The sequence below is a fragment of the Eschrichtius robustus genome, chromosome 1 (genome assembly GCF_028021215.1).
Source record: "Eschrichtius robustus isolate mEscRob2 chromosome 1, mEscRob2.pri, whole genome shotgun sequence".
NCBI classification, from domain to species: Eukaryota; Metazoa; Chordata; class Mammalia; order Artiodactyla; family Eschrichtiidae; genus Eschrichtius; species Eschrichtius robustus.
Genome location: NC_090824.1, coordinates 14,806,744 through 14,830,692, shown reverse-complemented (window position 1 = coordinate 14,830,692; position 23,949 = coordinate 14,806,744). Strand labels below are relative to the sequence as shown.

At 45.7% G+C, this 23,949-nt stretch overlaps 1 protein-coding gene and 1 non-coding gene across 6 annotated transcripts in view; one reads left to right on the top strand and one right to left on the bottom strand.

Moving 5' to 3' along the window:
* Positions 1-23,949, bottom strand: part of FOXN3 (forkhead box N3) — a 406,233-nt gene that overhangs the window by 31,943 nt on the left and 350,341 nt on the right. For 3 of the 5 annotated variants that reach the window (XM_068541804.1, XM_068541810.1, XM_068541819.1), the window contains one exon: positions 2,718-2,783. The exons of 1 other annotated variant lie outside the window; for it this stretch is intronic. In XM_068541804.1, coding sequence (XP_068397905.1) covers positions 2,718-2,783 — 66 coding nt within the window. The remainder of the gene's footprint in view (positions 1-2,717; positions 2,784-23,949) is intronic. One more of the 5 variants, XM_068541828.1, reaches the window with a different exon arrangement.
* TRNAD-AUC (transfer RNA aspartic acid (anticodon AUC)) lies at positions 13,865-13,937 on the top strand. Its single transcript has one exon. It is a non-coding gene; the product is annotated as a tRNA-Asp (tRNA).

Genomic DNA, 23,949 nt, shown 5'->3' with positions numbered 1-23,949 from the left:
GGTGATGCACGTACACCTCCTCACCGGGACACGTGCTCACAAACACCCCTCGGCAGGCTGCCCACACTCCATCACCGCCTGGGCGTCTGCTGCCTTTGAACCTTTTGGTCGAGGGGTCACCTCTCACTTTTTCCAGGCTTTGCACAAAGCCAGCAGCGTAGGGCGTGGTGGCTTCGCCACCGTATGTATGGAATGCTTCTCCCTTCAGGAGGCGAGGTACTGCATCACATCCCAGGACGAGAAGCATCAGGCAGGGAGGGGAAGGGAGAGTGGGCAGAGAAGAGCTAAGTGAAAAGAGAGGCCTGGCGCCGGAGACACAAACCTCTGACTGCGTTTCTCAGAAGGCCGAGGAGGGACCCCCTGGCTCCCCCAAGCGCCTGGAGCGGACGCTCAACGGACACTCACTTCCTTCCGACGGTACTGGTCCAATTTTGGGGGGCTTTACATCCGGCCCACTGAGTATGCCCTAGCTTGGCCTCAAGGGGATTTTACAAGGCTTGGGGTCAGACAGGAAGGTGAATGTAAAGGTGATGTTCTACCCTCTGCCCAGTCCTTAAATTTACTTCTCTGCTGCTCCTGCCAATGTGTCTCCTTCCACGACTTTCAAGGGCTTCCTGGTTCCCTCCTTCCAGGACCCTGGAATCCCCTCTTGGCGGGGGCCTTCACGAAGGCTATAGCCGGGTTTCTCACAGTGGTGAGAGCGAGGTAGGAAAGCCCTACACGACTCTACAGCTTCAAGACATGAACGCGCTTTGAAAACTCAAATTCAGCATTTCAATGTAAATAAGACTACGGATACCTTGAAAAAAATAATTATTACAGTTTGTGTTACAGTAAGGGAGAGAAGAAGTTCATTTAGCCATGAGAACATTAAAACAATTAACTTCTCAGCTAATCAGGATCAACCCTTTTCCTCTTCTATCTGTGGTCAAGAATCTAGTGATAATGGATTTGTATAAAGCTGCTGTTAATGACCAATCCCTTTGCCTTTTCCTGCTTAACTCCATTATTCCAGTTCATCAAGTTATTTCTTTAAACCAGTGATCACTGCGGGCAGCGGCTGGGTGCAAAGGAAGGTGCCTGAACCTTACACAGCTCTGATAAAATCAGTATGCTCACCTCATGATGAATTACGCAACTTGATTTCAGAAACCATTTCAGACTGTAACTGAATTACAGTCTGGTCTATACTCTTCCTGCAAGAGTCATCTGAGAACGGAGGTTTTGGTTTTTTTTTTCTGATTTTGTTTTTTTCATTTTCTTGTAACTTCAAACATCATTTAAAACCCACACTACAGGTTAACCGCTAGTTACAGGACTGCACCGGTACACATCTGCTTATAGTGGTGTTTCCTTCTCGGAGGTGTGGGCAGCCGTTATTTCAACTGCCGGCAAGCTGAGTTTAGCAAAGAGAGAATGAGAATTCTGTGCCTTCAGGATCAGGTAATGGCAGCCCGCGGCACAGGGATGAGTCTCTCCCGAGAATGCTTGGCTGCATCTCTTGGGTCCTTTAAAAAAAGGACCAGGTAAAGAAGGATGGAGCCAAATTTCCTAGAGCTGTTGGAAGGCTGTGACAAGTAGAAGGCAAGGAGGGATGGTCTGGAACCCCACATCAAAAGACACCTGGGTAGGGTCTGGGAACAGATGTTCTCCTGTGGGAAACCCTATCAGCTCCAGATGCGGGGGATTCCCTTTGCTCAGGAGGCCATGCAGCGCTCAGAATGAGGCAGGTGGGCGCCAGCCCTGGTGGGCGTCGTGGCGGGGTGTGCTGCTTCACGCCGCGGTCTCCACGCCGTGAGTTTCATGCACAGGAGGCGGCGATGCCATCGTCCCGCCAGCGAGCTGAGCGGCCCGTGGTGGACGAGCTGGCTATCTGCTCAACAGGCGTCTGGTGGGGGGTGGAATGTGCCAGAGAGACTAGCCTCAAGTTGGGAGGAGGAGGGGACAGATGTCTACGTTTGGGTCATTTGCCATCACTTGGGAAGGAGACCTTTCTAACAATGTTGTAGCTCCAGAGGTGGGGAAAAACATCCGATGGTGGAGAGAAGAGAAGTTCAAGTTAGGAAAAGAGTTGTCTCAAGCTTGACATTGCTCAAGGGCCAATAGAAGATGAAGATAGGAGCCCTGCTTCGCTAAACCAGCCCTGCCCTCCTGTCTGTGGCACCCTGGAAAGCTGGTGGGGAAGACGCAGGGCGGGGGGCACCACAGTGTTTCCATTTTAAGGCTGTTCCAAACTCCTGCATCCCCGCCTCGCCAGATTTTCCTCTCCTCTCTCTAAAATGGTAGCCTGTTATTAATGAGGTCCCCAAGGGGAGAGGGATGTCTGAAAACGGGCACTGCTGAGTTCCATGACTGTCAGGCTGGCCCCCTGTAGCCTCTTCGAGCAGAAACTACAAACTCACAGGAACAATTCCTGCAGGACAAAGGGTCTCTTCTCTGGGACTCATTAGAGGGTCCACTTCCCTGCCCCCAAGTCTTAAGCCCTGAAATTATATTAGAACTTTCTCATCTTGGAAACACACCTATGCATTCATTCATACATATGCGTAGCTGCATCTTTTATGCGCACATGTATGTAATCATGCACTGAGGTAGTTTAAAGTGATTCTATAAGGGAAGGTTGGCTTGAGCATTAGTTCTTCCTATGGCCTGGTATATAAAGGAGAAGGTTAAGTTCACAAACTATGGTGCTGTAGGCTATAGAAATATCTACTCACAACCTGCTTGTATCTCAGGGGGAGTATTCAAAAGCATCATGGCACTGGCAGCATCAATGTCAGGATCTGGAAAAATCAACCAATAAACAACATTATTTACAACGGGGCCAGCGTGTGTGGGTGTTCTTCCCCCTGCACGTTACAGTTTATGAATGCAACAGAGAAAAAAAATTCCAGGAACTAGAGGAGCTATCCCAAAGGTGACTTTTCTTCCCATTTGGATTTGCAAGGAAGAATGGTATTCTAGAATGAGATTTAAGGGGCATGTTAGCAAGTTTTTCAGATAAAGCACGGGTTTTTTTCGCATTTTGCTAATTTCATAATTTGCACTGTATGTTCGTGATAAGTTGCTGATCTTTTCACCCGCACAGCTTTGTCCCCTGGGGTGGAGGAGTATGAGAGTGGGGTGACAATAGCAAATTCAGCCACTGGAATCTTTTAATGAACCAGGGAAGCTCACAGCACCAAGAAGAGAAAGCACTAAATACACCTGCATCTAGTGAGATACAAACAAGATACTCGGTCATTTCCATTTGTCAGCAGAATGTCAACTGTATTTCATGAGGTTGTCACCGCAGTGGTGGAGGCGGTGAAGGCATTAAACACACACACACACATCAAATATAAAGAAAAAAATTAAAGTTCTGATGTTGAGGGTACAACATTTGTTTCCACATCTATTATTGCTTTTAATATGGGACCAAAAAAAAAAAAAATACTCATCACTTCATTGCTGTCAGTCTTAATAGGTTTCTGAATCCTTTCTGATCCACCGGTTGACAGATGGCAGGTTATATACAGACAGAAAAATATTATCCTTTTATAACTAAATTCATTTTCCTCTGAGAAACAGCAGCTCTGCTGCTATGGAAATGAAAGTCACCATGGCAACAGTAAACAACCCCCAAGAATGGTCACTGAATAGGCTGAAAAGAACATCTGCCCCAGCGCAGCGTCCCAGCTGCCCTGGGGTAAAATTCGCTAATAGTGCAGCAAGGCCGAGTGACAGGAGCTGCCGCTTGAGCCCAGTCCAAATAAAGGAAGTCTACATCCAAATGCCTGCCCTTGAAGATTACTACCTCCGCGTCCACTAAACCGATGACTAATGACGGGGTGCGGGGTGGCGGGGTCGCACTTGTCAGTTTTCGTATAAATTACATAGCAAAAAATTCAATTTACTGCTCATGGCTCCATGGCACTTTATCTGGGGTTTTATGTTAGCAAATAACTTTTTTACCATTTAAAAAAGTACATGTTTCATAACTTTATATGTGCAGTTTAAATCCAGGGGAGTAATGTGATACAGTATAAAGCCCTACCAGTGATTAATAATATGGTTGACTCTGGTTTCAGAAGACAGTGTCTCAAAACAGAAAAAAACCCAAACAACAAACAAAGGCAAAGGAACTTGACTCTTCAGGTCTCTTTCTATTTTGCCTGCAGGAGGTCCGTTACTTACACTTCATAATGGAGTGAAAATTTATTTTAAGAAGTATACTGTATGAGAAACAGGTAGATTAACTTATTTGACAACTCCTGGGGTGAAACTCCTAAAACAGTCATCGATTCCCACTGATGTTAAAATATATATATTAGTTGAATGATGAACCAAAAAACTTAAAGTTCCACTCAGTGCTCCCAGGGTTGCCGCTGCCCCTGCCCTCTCATGTCCCCACCAGGACAAAGGGCTCGCAGTGTCAGGCTACTGCTGGTACCCCACAAGCCATGGGCAGCAAGCAGCTCCTGGGAGGTGCCATGGGGGGCGGCTGAGGCCTTCCTCTCCTACTCCCTCTTTTTGGAAAGGGCCTTTCCTTTCTCAGGAATGAGTAAATTTGCCTGTTTCCCCTCGCCAAGCAAAGGTTCTTTGCCATCTTCGAGAATGCAAGTGCTGCAGGCAGCCCAGGTCTGGCCTGGCTGGACGGTCCCCACCTCCCCAGGCCACTCTCACTGGAGTTTTCCTGAGTGACCAGGAGGTTTGATGGGGGCAGAACAAGAGGAAATATAGTTAAGAAGTCTGGAGTCTTTTCCTACTTATTTTGCCAGAAAACTAAAGAAAGTAGTTCCATACTCTTCAAAAACACATCCAACCTCGGAGGAAGGTGTAAAGGGCCACAGATAGAAAGATGTAATGAAAGAAAGAAAAAGAAGGAAGAGAAAGAGAACTTTAAAGGGGAAGAGTGTCAACATCACATGGATTTCACAGAACCTAAGTGGGGCAGCCCCAAGGGCAACAGGGGGAATGCTTCAGACCCTCGTAACATCCACCCATGACCCCTGCCCCCACCCCACCCAGCCAAGCCAAATAAACATATAATCTGAGTAAAAGTAGGATGCTTTAGGACAAGTCCTCCAATCCTTCCTTCCAACCAGATTTGCCATGCCTGAGGCCTCCACAGATAAAAATTCTGTTGCTATCTTGGCACTCCTGCTGGTCTCCAGGCATTTGGGGCAAATGTAACACCCAGTCTTCTCATTATTTCATTCATAATCAATTCCTAAGCCCCACCCTCCATTCTGAATGGGTCAGTTCCTGCTCATGAAGCCCTATGAGCAGAATGGAATGGAGGGCAAGGCACGGGATTCCTCCCTCATGATATCTTGGTAGGTGAACTGGCAAACATGAGAACTGTAACTGGTATGAGAAAACGTGGTCATGAGTTTGTGCAGGTGTGTACACCCTGGCACGACAGTGCCAGCCCTTCCCTGGGGGATACAGTGTGTGTCATCCTTGGTGTATTGTTTGATGAGTCTGACAAATTTTATACCAGTGCTACCACCACCATAATCAAGATAAAGAGCAGAGTGAAGATACAGATTTCCATCACCCCAAAGTTTCCTTGTGCCCCTTTGCTGTCATCCCTACCCTTGCTCTGGGCAACTACTGATTTGCTTTCTGTTATTCATCCAGGCTGTGGTGTCAGCAGTTCATTCCTATTACTGTTATTGTCAAGTAGTACCCCATTGTATGGATACACTACAATTTGTTTATCCATCTACCTGTAGATGGACATTTGGGTTGATTCCAGTTTGGGAACTTAACAAAAAAAGCTGCTGTGAACTTTTCTACCAGTCCTCTGAGAACAGCTTTTCATTCCCTTGGGTAACCTCTGGTAAGTGTATGTTTAACTTTACAGAGGATTGATTCTCTTTTCCAAAGAGGCTGTACCACGTATGAGTTCCAGTTGCTCCACATTTTTGTCAGCACTTGAAATTGTCAATCTTTTTTAAAACTTGAGCCTTTCTAGATGTGTCGTGGTATTTCCTCGTGGTTTTAACTTGTATTTCCCTACTGACAAACGATGTTGAACATCTTTTCATGTGCATAATGGCCATGTGTAGATCTTCTTTTGTGGAAAGCCTGTTCAAGTTTGTGCCTGTTTTTTCATTGGGTTGTTAAATTTCTTACTATTGAATTGTAAGGTTTCTTTAAACGTTCTAGATAGAAGTCCTTTGCAAGATATATTTTTCTGAGTCCACAGCCTGTCTGTTCAGCTTCTTAATAGTGTCTTTTAATAAGTAGACGTTTGAAATTTTTGTAAAATCCAATTTATCGATTTCTTTTATAGCTCAATGCTTTTTGTGTCCCAACTAAGAAATCTCTGCCTACCCCGAAATTGCACAGAATTGTCTCCTGAGTGGCATCTTTTTGTCTCATTTGTTAGTTTATCAAATATAACATTATCTGGGTTCAATACTCAGATACAGATAAATGAAAATGGAAGTAATCAACCAGACCTTTTTCTTGATCCAGTAAGCTGCTTAAGCACAGATCTCCCAGAACTGTACAGATCAATGCTAGAAGGGCCCTCTTTGGCTTCAGGTGTGTTGAAGAAACACCAGACAGCCTGAAAGAAGCCTCAAGCAGCCATGTTTCTATGTCAAAAAGTCTCTCGGATCCTCTACTAAACATCTGACACACATTTACGCTTGTCACACCCAGGCATCCTGTGCGTGTTTCAGTCTTCAGAGCCGAAAACCACCCATCTCGCCTCTCTAAAGAGATGCTACAATATTATTAAAATGTCTAAGATTTTTTCCCTTAAAAAAAAAATCAAGAAAGTAATGCATGCCCACTGTGAACAAAAAATATACACTAGGTGGATATAGTTTGAGAAATAAATGCCTTCCCCATAGACCCACTCCCAGATTCACATTTTCTTGTACATATGTCCAGAAACTGTCTATACAAAATACAGGTGTTTATGTATGTTCACTGAAATACCAGCACACATACACTTACACATGCACACATATCTATTCTTTAAAAATTGGTTCATGTGGAAAATACTCTTCTGAAGATAACTCTGTCCCCCTATTTTTCACTTAATGACAGATCTTGGCACACTGTCATATTAGTATACATAGGCCAAAGTTTTTTTGTGGTGACTTTTTCATGCATAAAAACACACCACAGTGTTCCTACCGACATTCCCTCTCCTTTAGACTGCAGACTCTCAGAAGGCAGAATACAAAGCGTTTGTAACCGGAAACCTGCGCCCAGCACACTGTTTTCTCCCTACAGTTCCTGAGCCCCTGAAGACACCGCCTTGGCACAGCAATCCCCTCCTCCTCTCCCGGCCTCCCTCCCTATGAGGACCCAGCACGGCCCCCATCTCCCCCTCCTCTGCCACCTCTCTCTGGGGCTCAGCCCCAGCTGCCACCTTGGTGACGTGTTCGTTTTCATGAGCACACTCTGGGTGTCCCTAAAAGACTCTCAATCCCTGTGCTCAGGAGAGACGTGGCAGTGGTCTGTGTCCTTAGGTAGCCAAGGGGCTTTCTGATGGAAGCACATCTTCCTGGTGGGATGCTTTTGACCAAGGATGCTTGTTTTGGAGCTTGTTGGCTGGAGCTGTTTCAGGGGACTGGGCAGCTGTTTTGGAGCCAGGGATGCTTTGCTTCGGAGGCGTGGTTGATTCTGACAGACGGAAGGTCCACGACTAGATTCGGGGGAGGAAGAGCAGCATGTTGGCTGCGTCAAATTTTTCCCTGGGCTTCAAAGAAAGGAATTCTACCCCCAAGATGGTTCAATCCAGCTTACCAGCGTAAGAAGATAAGAGGAAGATATTTTGGCCAGGAACTCTTTTTAGGAATGAAGATCCACCTGGCAGAAGTATCCTTTACGTTTTATCTCTGGGGAATGTGGGTGAGGCAGAGGGGGACAGGAGAACAGAGCCGCACAACCCCCTTTATTTTTGGAGGGGGTGGGGGCGTGTTTCACAGCAGTTCCGAGCTCAGCGTCCTAGTACCAGGGGCCACATCATTTACCACTCGGTTAATTCAGTAAAACATGAAGAGTGCCATCACGGATGCTTAATGACCATCCTTAAAACCCAGCCAGTCTCAAATCCCACATTTAAAAAAAATTCCTCCTTTCTCATGCTTCAGTAACAAATGTTACTTCTCCTCTGGCCTGGTTCCCAGCGGCCCATTTCAATTTTCATCTTTAATACAGTTGTCTTATCACACTGCCTCTTCTCTGTACTATGAGACTGAAAAACGGTCACACATCTTAAAGATGTTTTCAAGTCCTCTTGCTCCTGAAGGTATACACACAATTATGTTATCCTACAGTGAAGTAACAGGTAACAAAGTTTCCAGAACCAACGGTTCAGCTGTTTGGATTTAAAAAAAAAAAAAAAGATTGTGCTTCATTTTACCAAAATGTGGAGACAGTTTCTTCTGGGCACCGGGAGGAGGCTTTTTCCTTGTGAGTATGATGGGAAGCATACAAGGCAAGGCACGAGGATTCTTGGGTTTGGGTCCTGGGGCTGCTGCTGATTAACATGTGACTTTCATTTTGCTGGGTCTGAGTTCATTCCTTTTAAAAGGGTGATGGGTGGCTACAGACATGGGAGGGGCTGAACTGGTTTTAAATCTCATTCCACAGTTCCTGGCTCCCCCCATAATGTCCCATAATATCCCCTGACTTTTTCCTCCCTTTCCAGCTCACGGCTGCCAGAACTATGGACTCCAAGGAGTATCTACCAAATGGGGCATCTGCTCCAAGGCCTTTGGAGGCAGTTAACACTCTTAGCAAGGCTGGAGGACTATCCTAATGTCCCTGGAGTGTGCTGGGCTGTCATTCTGGGCATCTGCTGGGTCCACTTCAGAGCGATCCATTCGGCCTGGCGTGGGTATGTTGTGGGTTCTTGGTGTGGCTTCTGTTTATATCCACGCCCCTTCCTCTAGGATCTGGGGTCATAGGGAAGTGACTGCAGAGACCATCTGTTTTAACAAACTAAGAATACAAAAGATGGCCAGAAACCCCTGGTTCAATCCTCACTGCTATAGAAAGGCTGCAAAAATGTGAGTACCATCCTTAGCATCTCTGAGTTGACCAACCTAACAAAACAGTGACAAGGAAACTTTTCCCATATATAAAGCCTGAGAACAACCAACAATCATAACTCTCTTAGAAATCACTGTTTCTCTATTTCTCCCTGCTCATATCTGAAATGTTTTACAGGATGATAAAAGGTCTTCATGTAACTGAATAAAAGAGATTCAAGAAGCATTAAAAAAAAAAGCCAAACAGGAGCTTCCCTGGTGGTGCAGTGGTTGAGAATCCGCCTGCCAATGCAGGGGACATGGGTTCGAGCCCTGGACTGGGAAGATCCCACATGCCACAGAGCAACTGGGCCCGTGAGCCACAATTACTGAGCCTGCGCGTCTGGAGCCTGTGCTCCGCAACAAGAGAGGCCGCGATAGTGAGAGGTCCGCGCACCGCGATGAAGAGTGGTCCCCGCTCACCGCAACTAGAGAAAGCCCTGGCACAGAAACAAAGACCCAACACAGCCAAAAATAAATTAATTAATAATAAAAAAAAAGCGCCAAACAATGGATGACAAACACTCGGACAAAAAATTACTGGACATATGGACACAGTATACATTCAATCAGATGCACACACCAAGGTGCTCATATTCTCTCTGACATTCTTCGCAAGAAAGTGAGCCCTGCTACAAGGGCTCCTCCTTGTCTGCCTTTTCACTGCTGTATCCCCAGCACCTAGAACAGTGCCTGGAGCACAGGGGGTGCTAGAAAAATAGATGTTGAACATTTGAATGCACACCTCATCCAACGCCGATCCTCCCAGGGCATAAGCCTCTGCATGTGCAGTGGAATCCCCAGGAAACTCCAGAAAACCAAACGTCAGGCCCCATCCCAGATGACACTGAGTTTTGTAAAAATTTATCAGGGGGTTCTTCTGATGTGCAGGAAAGGGAAACAGCCTCCTTTAGTAGGGTATTTGAATGCCATCCAAAGAAGCCCACTGAGGATGGCGAGTGCTCCCTAGAAATCCTTTATCATCTAGAGCTTTCCTAGATCTCTTTGCTTTGAAATATCTTTATCCATTTTCCTGTAACTCTGCATGAGAGTGACATCTGAAAGTATTTAATTAATCCCTGAAAACGGAGGAAAAAAATACTTGGATAACTTTTAGGGCTAAGGGAACAAGAAATGGATGAAAGCAAATACACAGGCAAGAAAAGAAACTAAAATCGCAATAAGGTGTACACTGCCTGGGCCATTCTGAGTAGATACGCATGGTTTCATTACGTACGTTCCACATACTCCGTGAGTCAATGGTTCTCAATCAGGGATGATTTTGCACCCCTTCCCTCGTATGGCAATGTTGTCTGCCCCTTGTACAGCAACGTCTGGAGGTCGTTTTCATTGTCATGACTGGGTGGGATGGGGAGGGCGCTACTGGCACCTAGTGGCAACACTTAACCCAGAGATGCTACCCAACATTCTGCAGGGTACCGACAGGCCCCCACAACGAAGAGTTATTGGATTCAGAATGTGAATAGTGCTGAGGTTGAGAAACTCTGTATTAAGCTTACATGTACATGTGCTACGGTCAGGAAAAACAGTTCTTCGAGCCAAAGGACCTCATATAGAATACATCAAAAGTAAACAAATAGACATAAAATTCACTCTGTTGTTGTCGTCTCTTTTTCTCCCCTTTTTGCAAAACCCCTAGGTGTCGGTTAACAGAGATGGGATATCTACATCTGTGGCTTTGAAACCACTGAAGTAGGAGTCACACGCTTTGGCTGCTGTTGCAATCGATCAAGACATCTGCACCAGCCGCCTCTGATCTCGAAGGCAACAGAACGGGCTGGGGCGGGTGGGGGGCGGGCGGCGGTGCTGTCAGATCTACTGAGGTCATTTACCAGGAATATTTTTTCCACCTCCCTTCTGGCTGGAGGTGATTAAGATGGTATTCACCATGGCTACATAACTGAGAGGCTCTCACAGCCAGACGAGAGAAAGTGACACCGATGAGCCTGGTGGATGATCTTCACGATGGATGGGATTTTAGGGAATAACAGCCTCACACAAAAACTGACTCCAAGTTGTGACTTTTAAAAACTATCTTTAGGATGAGAGTTGGAGCTAGAGGACACCAAGAGCAGTCCTGCTTCTCCAAAAGATTAAGTCAAAAAAAAAAAAAAAAACACACACACAACCTCCAAACTCTTGCTACACTGAAGAAATGAATTGAATTAAAACTAACAATTAGGGGCTTCCCTGGTGGCGCACTGGTTGAGAATCTGCCTGCCAATGCAGGGCACACGGGTTCGAGCCCTGGTCTGGGAAGATCCCACATGCCGCGGAGCAACTAGGTCCGTGAGCCACAATTACTGAGCCTGCGCGTCTGGAGCCTGTGCTCCGCGGCAAGAGAGGCCGCGATAGTGAGAGGCCCGCGCACCGCGATGAAGAGTGGCCCCCGCTCGCCGCAACTAGAGAAAGCCCTCGCGCAGAAACGAAGACCCAACACAGCCATAAATAAATAAATAAATAATAATTTTTAAAAAACAACAAAAAAAACTAACAATTAAACAAGTTGAAACTAACAGTTGTTTGTTGTCACAAAAGAGAATCTAAATCAGATCGGGGCGAACTACAGGATGAATAAATTCTACATGCATTTTAGGATTATGAGGCTCCCATTCGCACATCTTCTTCCTCAGCTTAAACCCAGTGACTGGTGAGCTGTAAATGAGGGATTTACTGGCTCTGGGGAACAGCATCATGGTCAACTCTGCAAATCAGGAACACGGTTCTACAAGTCAGCTTCCCACCCAGGGACATCCTTAGGAAAACTCCTGTAAATTGCCCATTTATTACCCTGATTCTATTTCATGCAGAAGGGATTGGAGGGAAAGCACCTGGAAGGTAAGTGCTGAGCTCAGGTTGCACCCTGGGCTGGGAGTCAGGTGACATGGGCTGTCACCTCTGTAAGTCTCAGATGCCCTGTTTCTAATGTGGTGTTAGGGAGGCTGAGCCGTGGGCCCTCCGGGACCTCGAACTCTCTGCGAGTCGCTCACTTTTGCTGCTGCTTCCCTCCCTGCTTGAGAAGTAAAAGAAAGCTCCTCGACACTCCTCAGGGCAGACGCTTCCATCCTTCTGTTTTTCTCTAGAGAACAAGAAACGCTTTAACTTTGTTGTGTTCTGAGTCGCTTAATTCTAAAGTCTCCTTTGCTTCTTCAGAGGGCTGCGTTTCATTCCCCACTTTTCCAAATCTGTGCTTCCAATGCAAGCAATGCCACCACCCTCTCCCGGCTCCCTTCAGGTTCACCCCTCTCCTCTCAGCCAAGACACTGTCACACCAACACCTCTTATATCGGCGCTCTGAATTTTCCCCACGATGAATGTCTGCCTCTTTAATATCTTTGACCAGTTGATGGAAATCTTTCTAGCAGCTGCCTGGGAGCGAAAGGAAAGGAACCATGTGGACCAAGATGGACAGTACAAAGGGTCCAAAATTCTAGAACTGGAGCATGTGGACAAAGGTGACAGGAAACCCAGAACGGGTTATGACTTCTGTCCCGTGAGACGTAACCATTACTTAAGAGGCAAGCAGTTCTGGTTTGGTTCTGTTTGGCTTGTTAAACTGTTCTACAGCTGCTTGTCTGCGGGGAGTTTCTAAAAAAATCTCTTTTTAAACTTCTTGTAGGTGAATGAGAAACTACATATTCGTCGGAAGTGCCTTCCCCTTTGCACCTCATTCAGTTGTAAATCTCTGCTTACTGCATTCTCTGACTTTTGCCTCTCTGGGGACGCTGTACATGAAAACCATGAGCAGAGGAGACATCTGGGGATTTTGTAGAGGGGCTTCTGATGCTGGGAGGGAGGACTGAACGGGATACACGCTGAAGCCTTTTAGACTCTGGAATTCTTTGTTTTGAAAACCTCGTGTTTGCTCCTGGCTTCTTCAACCAATGATAGAGCAAAAGCCCACCACCCAGCTGGGACCAGGAAGCCAGCCCTGAGTATGGAAGGCTTCCAGGGGGCAGGAACGGGAATGGGGGGGCTCCCAAAAAAGCCCTGAGAACCGGAAGGCTTGGCCACACTGATGTCTCGGAGGAAGGATGTACCAAGTCCAGAAGCCAGAGACAGAACCAGGCTGGGGACCCCTGAGACAGGAGCTAAAGGCCCGGTGGGACAACAAGAGCACCAGAGGGCTGGACGCATCAGGCGGGAGGTGGCAGGGGAACTCCAGGGCATCTATCTTAGTTGGTTTCCCCCCTCTCCATGCTGTGAGCTTGTCTTCCCCAGCTATCACTTCTTCCCACCTACTGGAAAATCAGCTCCTGCCCAGTCTCCACCCCGGAAACCACTTCCACCTCTAGGAAAGGTCACAGGATTTCTGGCAACTCCTGCACAAACTCTTCCATAGCTCCAGCCGTTCTCATGGCGGCCTGGTCCCCACCAGGCATGCAATGCTTGTTGTTGATGACAATTGAATATTTCCCTTTGCACGGCATCTCCAATTAGCTCTGTCTTAAACTGGGTAGATGTGCAAAGCCTCTTTTCCAGAAGCAAAGATTCCATCTCAGAGTGACGCCGGCAGGTGTGTTAGTGAAAGTAAATATCACACAGAAGGCTGACATCAGTGTTCCAAGGCACAAAGCGACTGCTTGCCCAGCTTTCAACTGTCTTCCTCCCTAATGTTCAAGGGATGAAGAACTGGAGGAAGTAACCCTAAACACAAGGCTCACTTTGTCTGGGAATGTATGTATTATGCTGACTCAAAAGAATTTCAAAAAGAACCGGGCACCATTGATTTTCCCAGATCTGACAGGCGACTGTCATCAGATAGGACACGTCACAAGTAAACCTTACCCCTCAGGAATTCCCTGGTGGTCCAGTGGTTAGGACTCTGTGCTATCACTGCCGAGGGCCTGGGTTCAATCCCTGGTCGGGGAACTAAGATCCCACAAGCAGCGCGGCGCGGCCAAAATAAATAAATAAATAAAATAAAATAAATAAACCTTGCCCCGTGCTTTCCACATCAAGTCTACCATATTGAATTGCACACACCATCCCATGCAATGCGTTACCATCTATGTGTTCCTGTGCCATAAACCAGTGGTTCCCCAACCTTTTTGGCACCAGGGACGGGTTTCGTGGAAGACAATTTTTCCACAGACTGGGGGTGGGGGGGATGGTTCAGGAGGTAATGCGAGCGATGGGGGGGGGGGATGGTTCAGGAGGTAATGCGAGCGATGGGGGGGATGGTTCAGGAGGTAATGCGAGCGATGGGGGGGGGATGGTTCAGGAGGTAATGCGAGCGATGGGGGGGGGGATGGTTCAGGAGGTAATGCGAGCGATGGGGGGGGGGATGGTTCAGGAGGTAATGCGAGCGATGGGGGGGGATGGTTCAGGAGGTAATGCGAGCGATGGGGGGGGGATGGTTCAGGAGGTAATGCGAGCGATGGGGGGGATGGTTCAGGAGGTCATGCGAGCGATGGGGGGGGGCGGCACATGAAGCTTCGCTCGCTCGCCTGCCGCTCACCTCCTGCTGTGCAGCCCGGTTCCTAATAGGCACTGGTCCGTGGCCCGGGGGTTGGGGACCCCTGCCATAAACGATCATTCAGTTGAGTTGAAAAAGGTTTTTCCCATGCTGAAATCAACTTCCTTACCAGAGAGCTGCTCCTCAAGAACCTGGAAGAGGAGACCACTGCCACTCTGGACCCTAGTCTCCACCATCAGGTTAATTCCACAGCTGGGCAACGGTTATGCTCTACATCTGGGAGCGATGCCCAGCATTTCCCTTTCTTTTACTTCAAGACAAGTCAGAGGGTGTTCTAAGAACCCATCTGCAGTCAGAGGATGTGGGTAGGGGTGGGGGGAACAAATTAAAAAATAAAATGATTCACCTGCTACAGCCCATTGGTTACACCATCCCCAGAGAGGGATTCCCTGGGAGGCTGGAACAGAGCCTGCGGTAAGTAGTGATGGATGGCTGGACGAATGTGGTGGCGAAGGGCCTTCAGAGGGACACACAGTACCCCACCGTGACTCTGTGTGTCTGCACCCCAGGGGCTGAGTTCAAGTGCACATCGCAGAATTCTCTCACTTTGGTACAGTGGATTTCCAAATGAACGTTTAGGGTATTCTCTGGTGAGAGGCCTATCTATCCACCAAGGCCAGAGCGCTCTCCCTTCCACTGTGCCCTGTGTCCACGGCAACTGAGGGAGGCCAGCCTGCCAGGCCCGGGTGTGTAGGAGCACTTGCCCTCTTCTGGGGGGAGGATGGAGGGCAGGAGAACCAGCACTCAGCCCACAACCTCAAGTGAGAAAACTGAGCAGACAAAGCCAACCTACAGGAAGTAAGGCAGTGGGGAGGCGGAGTGGGATTGGGAAGGGCTACCGAGTGTGGTTCAGACGCTCGGATGGCAGCATGGGGCAGGCAGACAGCAGACACGCGGATGGGGCCAGGGCTGGGCTGCAGGGGGCGGGACAGGTCAGTAGAGGGCAAGCAGGATCACCGCAGGCTCGTGTAACCGTCTGTGGTCTTCTTCTAGCTAGTCTGGAGGGCTCCGTCCATCCACAGTGCCCCAGAGCTGGGCAGCTGACCAGCAGTGGGCCAGCAAAGCAGGGACTTCTGCACGCTTTCAGCTCCAAGAAAGGAAATATGTTAGTACTCTTTGGCCACCCTGTTTCCAGATGGAAAGTCATAAGAATTTACTACTAAAACCCAGTTACTTAAATCCTGTTTGGGGCATCTTAATAAAAGACCCGAAGGAAGCAAACAGGCTCCCTCCCTGACGCACACATACCCCCACAACAATCACCGGCTGACACCATCCTGCTTCCACTGGGGAGTGGGTCCTGGGAAACCCGTCTCTTTCTCCCTTAGAGACCTGAGCTTCAGATACAAAGAGGAACCAGAACAGGGGAAGCACATTTCCCATCAAAGACCCTGAAGTCCTTATTCCTGCTTTCGTCTGTACACACCAAACTGAAGACTCCACGTCACTCTTGGGAGACTGGAGCGCATTCTTCACCAGGACTGATGCTGAGTGCTGCCCAGCCAGCTCCTCCGCTATTTTTCCAAAGCGAATCAGGGCTGCTGATTCTCGCAACAGGATTACTGGTCACTGAGCTCTGTCTGGGCCTCAGTTTTAATGCTTCGCCTTTTATGCTTTCTAGTCTAATCCTCACCCCCAAATACATTATAAAAAAAAAAAAAAGATAAAAGCACATCTGTTGCTTGGTATTTTGTGTGTGTGTAGTTCTCCGAAACATGTTTATTGAGAAACAACTTACCCTATGAAATATATCGATTGAAAAATAAAAACAAAGCACCAACAAAGCACTTGTTTTCCTTTGTCCTACAGGGGAACTTTACCTAATGTCTGTCTCAAAGCTGGCTCCTGGGATGTCCTGCACCTTTTTAGGGGTTGCAGAGAAGGTGGATACAATGAGGAGGCTATAATAATGTAATTGTCATTGATTCCATTTTCACTGCACAGTGTCTACTCAGTTGCATACAAAGAGACTGGCCCCATCCATTCATTACTGAGAACAAAAAATATCGTGAGGCTGTTAAGAAGTAATTCACTTTAGACACAGCTAAATATGGAAATATATGGAAATGTAGACTCAAGATTAAGACTACAAATGAAAGTATCATGGAAATAAAAGGATTTAAGTTTTCTACCCAACAAGATTTACATATAACGCTATGCTACTGGGAGAGAAATCCTGAAGGAGATACCAACCAGCTGAGAAGGCTACAGACCCTACAAGGGTGGAAGATCCCTGCACTCTGAGAGCCCATGGGTGGGGAGGGTGGGAATGATTCGCGTGGGTTTAGACTTTAGTCTAACCGTGAAGCAATGAGCTGATCTCCTGGTGGGAAAATGGGACACTGGTTCTAAAGACAACCTCCACAGAAGTTTCCAGAACAATTTTTGGGAACGTCTTCATCCCTGGAACAAATATTTTGCCTTGAGTCTACTTTGAAGGATCCTTCTTTTTTTGGATGTGCTTGAAAAAAAAATTTGAGCTCCTTACTTCCCAGCCACATAGCGTACATGAGTAAAACAACCAGCACATAAAAACACTAAGTAAACATACTGTGGAATAAAGTAGGCCAAGTGCTGAGGGCAAGAGCTTGGTTAGGGAAGCATGCTTTTAAAGGAGGTGAGTTCAGGCCAGAGCTGATTTCCTTTTGCAGATGCTATGTATTCATTCCAGAATTATAAATGCTAAGCCAAAGAAAGGTTTTCAGCTTGTGTCTGGGGCACACTTGTTTTCGGAAAAACCAAGAGAGATGACGATCATCAGACAATATGATGAACAGAACCAGGTAGACTCTGAAGGTAAAATGGACAAAAGGTGACAGTGCGGATGGGGTAAGGTCTGTTCCCACTGGGGCTGCGTAAGGACAAAACCACCTGGAGACAGCTTTGCAGGCCAGCCCAGCAAGCAGGTCGATCAGGTGACTTCATGACAGCAACTGCGTTCCTTCTCTTACCGTGAAGGGCACATTTCATCTTTCAAAAGGAAAAAAAAGTTACAGCAAGTATCATATGAGCAAAACCAAACAAAGAATACTGGAAAACAGAGAAGGGAAAACCAGAGCAACTGCCACCATGCTGGCACCTGTGGTTTTCTCTTCCAAGATTCTTCTAGGAAGGCTTTTGGTATATTTTTCACTGAGCTGGAGCCCTCAGACCTGCCTGTGCCTCAGGTCAGTGTGGCAGCTGACCCCCAAAACCCTGCTGCTGCTGCAAGCTCTGACCACCAAGGTGCTTAGGCATTCAGCCCATCCTGTGAGGCTAGGCAGGTACGAGCTGACCTACTGCCCCCAGCCTCCTGTCCCCACAAATGATTACTGCTTCAGAGAATGTGTATGTGTGTGATGGGGGCACGTCGGGTGTGGAAGGGAGAGGTAAGGACAAAACTTACACTCTAGAAATCTGGGCTTCGGCTTGACTTACGATAGAGAGAAAATGCTGAGCAGCCTAAGTGTTCCCTCCTTCCCTCCCCCACTTAGTATTTATGTCTTACTGTTTCTCTCTTTTTTTTTTTTGGCCGCACCTCACGGCTTGCAGGATCCTAGTTCCCCAACAAGGGATCGAACCCGGAGCCTTGGCAGTGAAAGTGCCAAGTCCTAACCACTGGCCCGCCAGGGAAGTTTGACTGTTTCTCTCTAGATAAGACAAAGAATTTGTTTTAAAAAGGTGTTTCTGCATTTTATTAAAAAAAGTACTTCACAGAGCCAATCTCACCTAAAATTGAACCCACATATTCAACACAGTATTCCCTGAATCCTGCCGACTAAGCCGACAAAAGGAAACACCAGAAAACACAATGAAACAAAAACAAACAAAATACACGGTAGTCCCTCAAAGTTACATTTCACACAGTCTGCTGTAATGTGCATGTAGACTGATGGAATTGATGGCAAAAATGGAAAGAATGAACCCAGATACCAGTGCATCCGCCTTCTGAGGAATGCTCCTCTGAGATCACCAACCTGTTGTCTCCCGCCAAAGAAGGCTCCCGAGTCACTTTTAGAACTTGTCACCTGGTGCCTTAATAGCCAGGTGAGGGTTCATGGGATGCTAGCAGCAAAGGGATGACTGGCGATGTCTGAACGCAGGGAGGCAAGTAGTACCTGGAACTGCCAAGTACAGCTCTGCCACTAAGCCTCCTCTGAAACTCCCACCCACAGTGGCCTCTCCCTTCCCAGACACCTAGAGCTCTCCTTACCATTTCCTGTCATCTGTCTCGGGTTATCTTCTAATCATTTCTTGTACACTATATACCTAGGGTCTTACCAAAAAGATGCAAAGAGGGTCTTCCCAAAGCTAGTGAGCATTCACCTTCTGGACAATATCTCACTTCTAACACACTTGCCTTCTTTGCATTACGGAAAAACAAGGAATTCTTTTTGCCACGGAATTCTTGGGAAGGATGCTTGCTTCAAGAGCAGAAGACACGCTGAGGCCCACAGGTAGCCAGCCCGTACCTTCTGACAGTGAGCCACAACTTCAGGTGTCTGAGTAGCATGAAGAGGAACCAACCAGGAAGAACCTGTTCTTGAACTGCCAGGCAGGGTGTGCAAATTGCAAAGACTGTGACTCTCCTAGGTTGCTAAGACCTGATCAAGAGCTTGCGATCAAGGGTCTTCTGGTCCTCAAGAGATGGACTTTTAAGGATGTCCCATTCACTCCTAAGTAACTGATCAGTTTCTAGGCTCTGCTACTTCTAGAACCTACTACATGACTCAACCACAAAGGCCTCCTTGGGCTTGACCTTTCCATATACTGTGATCTCACCTGTAACACTGATTTCAAAGGCAAAAGAAACATTAGTCTTATCGGTCTCAGAGGGGCTTACATGCAAACAAGAGGTGCTTCTAAGCAGTTTATAACAACCCATCCAAAGAAGCTATACAGATTATCAAGGTGCTGAGAACTTAATTGGCTAGAGTCCGAGATCCATAACAAATAGAAGAACTACATGGTTAACGTTACCGGTGGCAACGAACTGTAGTCTCTACCATTTCCCGGGAAAAGAAACCAGGGTTTCTTAGAGAAATGGCTGACTCCTGGTCTGGAGCAGGAAATATACACAATGAGCTCAGAGTGCCCTGTCATATCAGAAGAAGACACTACTGAAGTCTATGGTCTTCATGTCAAAAAGACTCAGAAACCTACTTGAAGCCTCTCCCATTGGCCAAAGATGGGACAATTTGAGCTCCCATAAAGCTAATAACTGCGTTAAACTGAAACACATCAAATACGCTTAAACCCAATAGTTCATAATGATATTTTTAAAAAACTGAAACTCACTGGTCGACTTTGGGAAGTGCTGGGGAACTGACTCATTCTTTGAGAGCTAATAAAAGAATCCAGTGACTGCTGTTCCTTTCTTATACGCAGCATACCCAGATTAGCTAAGGGATTGATGAGGAGATGTTTCTCCTTAAAGAAATATTCAAGATTATACATGAAAAAGGAAAGATGAGAGTTTCTATCTACAAAATTTTGCAAGCCTCTGATGACTAACTTTATCTAAGCAGTGATCATCAACGGCTGCTAACAACACAGAAAAGAAACAACCAGACACAATATATTACCTGACAGAGGAATAACACCCCACTTAGAAGTCGTCCTACCAAAACAAATCAGTGTTCAGTCTGAATCTCTTCAAGCCTCCATAGCGGTGGTTCTCAACCAGGGCGTGACTGTGGCCCCTTGGGGATACTTGGCAATGTCTGGAGACATTTTGATTGTTGTAACTGGTGTGTGTGTGTGTGTGTGTGTGTGTGTGTGTGTGTGTACTGACATCTAGTGTGTAGAGCCCAGGGATGCTGCTTAACATCCTACAATGCAAAGGATGGCCCCTCACGGCAAAGAATTATCTGGCCCCAAACACCAAGTGCCAAGGTTGAAAAACCCAGCTCTCAACTGAGCCACCAATTTATAGAAAATTCAGGGGACAAAGTTAAAAGACAACACAAGATGAATCCGTAGAATCCAGACTGTGGAAGACAAACAACCCAACCTCTTAAACAACAACAGCTGCAGCAAGAAAAAGAGATAGATAATTACGGAAGGGAACTTACAGATTGAAAGAGACTTAATCGATTACAATGTATGACCTTTATTTGCTTCCTGATTTGAAAAACAAACGGTTAAATAAAAACCCTACAAGCAATTGGGGAAGAGTAACACTGATGAATTACTAAGGAATTATCCTTTCCCCCGGTTTTACTGAGATATAATTGACACACAACATTGTGTAAATTTAAGGTGTACAACATGATTTGAGATATGTATATACTGCAAAATGACAATTAAAAATAAACTTACCACAATAAATTTAGTTAAATCCACCACTTCACACAGTTACAACTGTTTTTCCTCGTGTTGAGAACTTTTAAGATCAAAGGAATTATCATTAAAAATTTTAAGGTGTATTATTGATATTGCGGTTGTGCCTTAAACGTTTCTACATTTTTGAGATGTACATAGAAGAAGTTACATGATATCCAGGGATTTGCTCCAGAATTCCCATTACTTAGGGGTGGAAGTGGGAGAGGTATAGATGGAACAAACCTGGCCAGGATTTGATGACCATTGGGTGAAAGGTAATAGGAGTTTATTATTCTATTCTTTGCAATATATTGAAATATTCTCTAATAAAAATTTCTAATAGTTAGAAAAAAATGGTGGCAAAATACACCAGCCCAACTGTACCAGATGTGGAATATGCTCTTAATTAACAAAAATAGGGCCCGTGACATGAAGCTCCAGGTGATGCTGGATTCTGAGAAGGCCATCATGGAAGACAGACTAAGGTCTAGACTCACTGAAGTTTTATTTCCCTCTTGAACATGAGTTAAATTTGACCTTCCACTAGAATAACTGTTAAACAGTGGTTAAACCCAACACTTAAACAGCATGATAAAGCACAGCAGGCCCAATTTAGTTTTGTCTTATGGTGTATGCCTGGTTGAGGCTGGGGGGAAGAGAGAGGGGTCAGCACCCTCCTGACCCCTGTAGGCAATTAACTTATACTTCCAAGCAGGAGGTGCTATTATCTTTAACTCAGCAGGCATAACTGTACATAATTAGAGGTCATAATTACGGTTCTCTTTTTAAAATGTGACCATAGTATCCAAATTGACCTCCTGTGGCAGCGCTGCCTACATGCTGGGAAGAACATAAAAGGCGGTACAGGCGGCCCAGTGATGGGCAGCCAGAGTCCCCGCGCAGTTTCTGAGGTCAGGAGACCGTACTTATTCCCCATGGAACTTCGATCTGTTTGGGGTTTACGAATTATCCTTTTTCACTGAGACACATTTTATTTCTTTAAATAGACACAGACGAGCCACAGCATTCCACTGTCTTTCTGACCATGGGAAAAACGCAAAAGCAACCATGCAAATTAATATGCCAGTAATTATGTGTATCGACTGCCTAATTATCCATGTAATGACAAAGTTGAAAAGATCAATTCTGGATCATTTTTCCACTGTAGTGTTTTGTAAAGTTGCTACAGAGACCCCACTTCACTTTAAAAATTCTGATTTATTGTTATTTTATTACACCTGATAATCGGCCCCACCTAGCAATATTTCTGGCTTATGTAGCCTGAATCATCATAGAGAACAAATCATTTTGTGGAGAAATAAAACCTACCTGGATTTTCACATAGCCAGACTTCTCTCGGTTCTAAGCAGAGAATAATAGAATTTTTGAGCTCAAAGAGACCCTGTGAAATCACCTAGGGTCTTCAGATTTCTGGATTAAAAAGCCCGAGGCAGGTCCAGAAAGAAGGGGGAACAAATGTGACGGCAGAAAACGATGGGCTGAGGAACTCACAGGAACATTTCAGGACCAACCGGTGGTCAGCATATTATTTAGTGGTCAAGTTAATTCCAATTCCCGCTTCCAACACAAAATCTAAGCAGCTATTATTCTGTCTCATATTCCTTTCCTCAGGAGCCTCTGATTCTTCACCTTTCACCAGAAGCCACTAAATAACCCTGACAAATAGCTAACTTCTTTCCAACACTATTTGAAATGCTCAGTCAGTGCTTGAAAAATTGGAAAGAGAGACGCAGTAGCACCAGCTAATCTCTTGCTGGCTGAAAAAAGGGATCAAAAAATTCCCAAGTTTGATACCACTGGTTTCAAAAAGGATAAGACAATGTCAATTCACAACATTTACAGCCAAGTGACAGTTCCCGCTTGGAGGCCTAAGAAATGTACTTTTTCACCAATATGTTTTTCTTGAATAGAACAGCCTGGGAGTGAATGATGGCTCTCTATATTTGTAAAAGCTCCTCTATTCAGAAAAGAAAAACTTAACTGCTATTCAGAAGTGTCCAAAACTAGAGTTTGAATAAAAGAATGATTGCCTTACTGCTTTTATAGGCATGTCACTATGAAGAAATACTACTTTACTACTATTTTCTCTTGGTTCAGTAAAAGAAGTCAAAGGAACAAGCCTAAATACATCACAACAAAGGTATTTAATTGAGACTAGTTCATTGGCATCTCAATGTAAAATCACTGCATGATATACTAATGCAAACACATTGATAAAGTTCATCCTACAATTGCAATGAAAAAGGGGAAATGGTTCAGTGGTAAATTCTTCAAGTTTACGTTAGTTATTCGGTCCAGAAACTCCACTTTTGCAAATTACGTGCCCTTGTGTCACAGTTCCAGAACTGTGGTTTGTCACAGCACCCAGTATGCTGTTGTCACTCAAACATCCTATTAAAATAAAAGGCTTGGTTCCTTAGAGTTTTGCTTTACTGCTTAGTAAATTAGCATCCACCATATTTATCCCTAAGTGCTATTTGCTGCATTAATTTACACATACAAGCGACAAATTAAATACCATCATTTCCTATTTCAATTAAATTTTGAATCTGGACTGCACACTTCATTTAGCTATTTGTTGGCCCCGGCAGTGGGGCAGCCTCAGCACCTAGTGACTGAAAGGGTTAAAAACACGGCCCAGTTAGGTCAGCCCCTTCCTGTGGGGGTCATCAGACTGTGCAGGTTTCAAAGTAAAACATTCCTTCCACACTGTAAAATCCTGGCATCTGCTGAGTAGCAAATCCAGCTGCTCATTCCGTTTTGCTTTATTTTATTCTCAAAAGAAACTATACAGTTTGGACTAAGGAACACAAGTTCTACATTTCTTCCCACTCTCTAGCTGCCTATTTTCTCCATCTAAGTACTTTGCAAAAACCCAAATAGACTAGCTAATGAATCCAAAGCGGATTTAATTTTATTGATTCCATTTCACATAAAATTGTTCATTTTTCCGATTCTTTTTTAAATTTCATGATCTCTCATCTGGAATATACTGTGTCCCTCCAAACCAGCTGATGTCACGCTATATGTTTCTCTCTGCGGTTTTCAGTGCTAGAGGGAGGAGAACCCAAACTTGAAGCA